This window comes from Mirounga leonina, unplaced genomic scaffold (assembly GCF_011800145.1).
Source record: "Mirounga leonina isolate KUSES-001 unplaced genomic scaffold, KU_Mleo_1.0 Mir_199, whole genome shotgun sequence".
Taxonomy (NCBI): domain Eukaryota; kingdom Metazoa; phylum Chordata; class Mammalia; order Carnivora; family Phocidae; genus Mirounga; species Mirounga leonina.
This window is the reverse complement of record NW_023270498.1, coordinates 451,503-455,022: the sequence shown is the minus strand read 5'-3', so window position 1 is coordinate 455,022 and position 3,520 is coordinate 451,503. Positions and strand designations below refer to the sequence as shown.

Sequence of the window (3,520 nt, the reverse complement as noted above, 5' to 3'; positions counted from 1 at the left end):
AGAGACAGAGAGCAGGAGAGGGAGGAGGGTCAGAGGGAGAAGCAGACCCCCCGCCGAGCAGGGAGCCCGATGCGGGACTTGATCCCGGGACTCCAGGATCACGACCTGAGCCGAAGGCAGTCGCTTAACCAACTGAGCCACCCAGGCGCCCACCCCCCTGGTTCTGAGGCACTAGAAGCTGGTGGTCATCAAGACCCCCCCCCATCCACCAGTCTGCAGTCGTTACATCATTGCAGATGTCTGCTGGGCGTGGTTTAAACATGTTTCACCTAAAGGCCGAAGCAGGGACCCCCGAGAGTCAGAAAGGCTGCTTTGAGTGGCATGGCCAAAGCTCTTGTGTTCGTGAACTTGGCTCTCCTGATAGCTTGCTGCTGCGGGGCTTCCCTCCTCACTTACCCTGTGTTTCTCTGTTCTGTGCCCCCAGCACGTTGTAACTGTACGTTCTCTGCGCAGCGTAACGGCTGGGGCACTTTGAGTTGTCACGTCACCCAGTGGGAGGGGACGTGGGGTGCCGTGGTTTGAGCCAGCAGCGTGCAGCCTTTTCTGTCTCCTCCTCTTTCCTGATCACAGGGCTCTTTCCCTGCAGGTGACTCTCAAGCTGCAGGAGTCCCAGCTGCCAGGGCCAGACCAGCTGCGGCAGTTCCAGGTAGTCTGTCAGACACAGGAAGATAAGTTCTTGCTGCTCTATGCTCTGCTCAAGCTGTCATTGATCCGCGGCAAGTCCCTGCTCTTTGTCAACACTCTGGAGAGGAGTTACCGGCTGCGCCTGTTCCTGGAGCAGTTCAGCATCCCCACCTGTGTGCTCAATGGAGAGCTCCCGCTGTGCTCCAGGTGCACCTGGCCTGACCCCTCGGCTGAGACATGGGAAGGGGAGACGCAGGGGGTGCTCCTGTGTCTTCAGTGGGCGGTGGAGGCCAGGCTGTGGGCTCAACCGATTCTCACTGACTTTCTGTGTCGTGGCTCTGAGATTTCTGCCGTTGCTTCGTCTTCAGCCGAGGAGCTGAGGCACGAAGGTTATGCAGAAGCGGAGCTAGAGAAGAGGGAAGAGTCAGAGTGACGATTGTAATGATGTCGGGGGGGGGGGGCCTCCCACTGGCCCGGGGGGCTGAGCCTTTCTCTTTCTTGGGCTGTAGGTGCCACATCATTTCACAGTTCAACCAGGGCTTTTACGACTGTGTCATAGCGACCGACGCCGAAGTCCTGGGGGCCCCAGTCAAGGGCAAGCGTCGGGGCCGAGGATCCAAGGGGGACAGGTGAGTGCTGGTGTCTCCCTTCCCCAGTGCACTGCAGGGAGACTGTTTCTCAGTCTTTTGGAAGGTGGTGAAACCGGATGCCCAGAGCAAGGGGTCCAGCGTTGGGGCCTCGTTTGGCTGCCAAAGTCTGGAGAAGAGCAAAGGGCGTGCATGCACGTACCCTGAGGCAGCAGGAAGGGCCAAACGTAGTGGGTTGTTGGGGGTCATCCTACAAGGGGAGATGTGCAGCCTGTGCTGGACACGCAGCTGTGACCCGTGAGGAGGAGGTTTCCGAAGCAATCGGGAGCCCCAGTCTCTGCCTGCCCAACAGGCTGTCTGGCTAGGGGTGGTTCTCAGGTTGTCCTTTGGTGCGGTGAGTTCTGTCCTTCCCCCGGCACTGAGGTCAGGGCGAGGGTTCGGCCACCCCTGCTACCTCAGCTTCTGAGATATTTCTGATTTTAGGGTGTTCAATCTATTAGACTTCTCTGATCTTGTGGAAGGCTTTACTAAGTGATTTTGCTGATTAAACGGCTTGAGAGCGCTGGTCTGGAGGAGGGGTGGTCAGTCTGATGTTGGGATGTCTACCCACAGGGCTTCTGATCCGGAGGCAGGCGTGGCCCGGGGCATAGACTTCCACCACGTGTCTGCTGTGCTCAACTTTGACCTGCCCCCCACCCCTGAGGCCTACATCCATCGAGCTGGCAGGTAGGGGAGCTGGGGCGTGGTGGGCAGGCACCAGGACCTCGGGCCCTGGGCCAGAGATTCAGGCTGGGCCGTTTGCTCCTGCAGGACGGCACGCGCCAACAACCCGGGCATGGTTTTGACCTTCGTGCTGCCCACTGAGCAGTCCCACCTGGGCACGATCGAGGAGCTGCTCAGTGGAGGTAAGAACCCCCGCGCTCTCCTCCCACAATGCCTTAGGCCCAGTGGCGGTGAGATAGCACCTCCCGCTCAGCCCCGCCCTGTGACTTCTTCCTGTTCCATCCTCATCCCTGCCTCATGGGGGCAGGCAGGGTCCCCCACAGATGAGCAAGCCGAGGTCCGGACTCGAGAGGCAGAAGGGCTAAGGAAGGGGAAGAGCTTTTGGGAGATGGGGATGGGGCTGGTGGGGTCTCCCAGGGACCCTGGGAGAGGGAGCCCAGTGGGGGGCGGGGGGGTCCTTCCCTGACTCCCCAGTTGCCAGGCCCAGGTCCGGGTGCCCGCTGGGCCTTCCAGAGGTGATGCTGAGGCAGTTGGCGCTGTTCTAGAGCTGTGGGCAGCGGCTGGCAGAGGAGGCGTGGGTGGGGCTGCCCACCAGCCAGGAGGCTCCCCAAAGGGGCCTCAGTCCTGCTTGTGTTGGGGGTCCGGGAAGGACCCTGTGGGATCGTGCAGAAGAGGGGCCGGGACGCTGCTTGGCGGGGGCGCGAGCGCTGTTGCTGCGCTGAGACGCCGGTTTGTCACGGATGTCGAGTGTCCAGAGTGGCCGTGGGGGAGGAGAGTGGGTAGGTGGGCGGGTTCTGAGGCTGCTGTGACGGGCACCCAGGGGACGACGGGCTGCCCAGCCGCAGCGTGTTGGAGCAGCTGTCCCGGGCTGCGCACGAGACCCGGCTGTTTCACCATGCGTGCTCCTCGCAGGGAAGGCGTGGGCTGAGTGCTGGGCTGCTTCGCCCCAGGGAGGGCCTGCGGGGGCCTCTGAGCTGATGGCCTCCGGTAGACCCGCCCTGAACCTTCAGGGGACCCTCACTGCCCTGCTCTCCACAGAGAATGGGGCCCCCGTCCTGCTTCCCTATCAGTTCCGCATGGAGGAGATCGAGGGCTTCCGCTACCGCTGCCGGGTGAGTGGGATCTCGTGGTTGGGGGTGGGGGAGTCCCCCTGGGTCAGACCCCCGCCGCTGAGCACTCAGGCACAGGGAGGACAGGGCAGCGCCCCGCCCCCCATCCTGAGCTTTGGTGTCCATACCCAGGATGCCATGCGCTCAGTGACCAAACAGGCCATTCGAGAGGCGAGGCTGAAGGAGATCAAGGAGGAGCTTCTGCACTCAGAGAGGCTCAGGGTGAGGCTCAGCATCCGTGGCGGATGCAGAATCAGTGCTGCGGAGTCTGTTCTCAGCACACGTTGCCGTGGTGGGGGGCTCCGCGTGGGGCCCTGTGAGGAGAGCGTGTGGGGCGTGGCTGCCTCAGGAAGGGCAGTGTCCCCGCAGACGCGGCACCTGAGGGAGGGGGGAGCCCAGAGCGGTGGCACCGCTGGGAGGGCACAGCGCCCCTGCCCAAGGGCCCCCGCAGAGCCACGGGAGGCAGACTGACCCTGC

General features: G+C 62.8%; 1 protein-coding gene across 1 annotated transcript in view; it reads left to right on the top strand.

Annotated features, from left to right (window-relative positions):
- The window catches only part of DDX56 (DEAD-box helicase 56), a 5,093-nt gene extending 1,579 nt beyond the window's left edge, over positions 1–3,514 (top strand). Inside the window, exons 6-11 of the mRNA XM_035026430.1 lie at positions 587–831; positions 1,134–1,253; positions 1,824–1,937; positions 2,022–2,116; positions 2,973–3,046; positions 3,176–3,514. Of these exons, the coding sequence (XP_034882321.1) occupies positions 587–831; positions 1,134–1,253; positions 1,824–1,937; positions 2,022–2,116; positions 2,973–3,046; positions 3,176–3,514 (987 nt within the window). The remainder of the gene's footprint in view (positions 1–586; positions 832–1,133; positions 1,254–1,823; positions 1,938–2,021; positions 2,117–2,972; positions 3,047–3,175) is intronic.
- Positions 3,515–3,520: the final 6 nt, after the last annotated feature.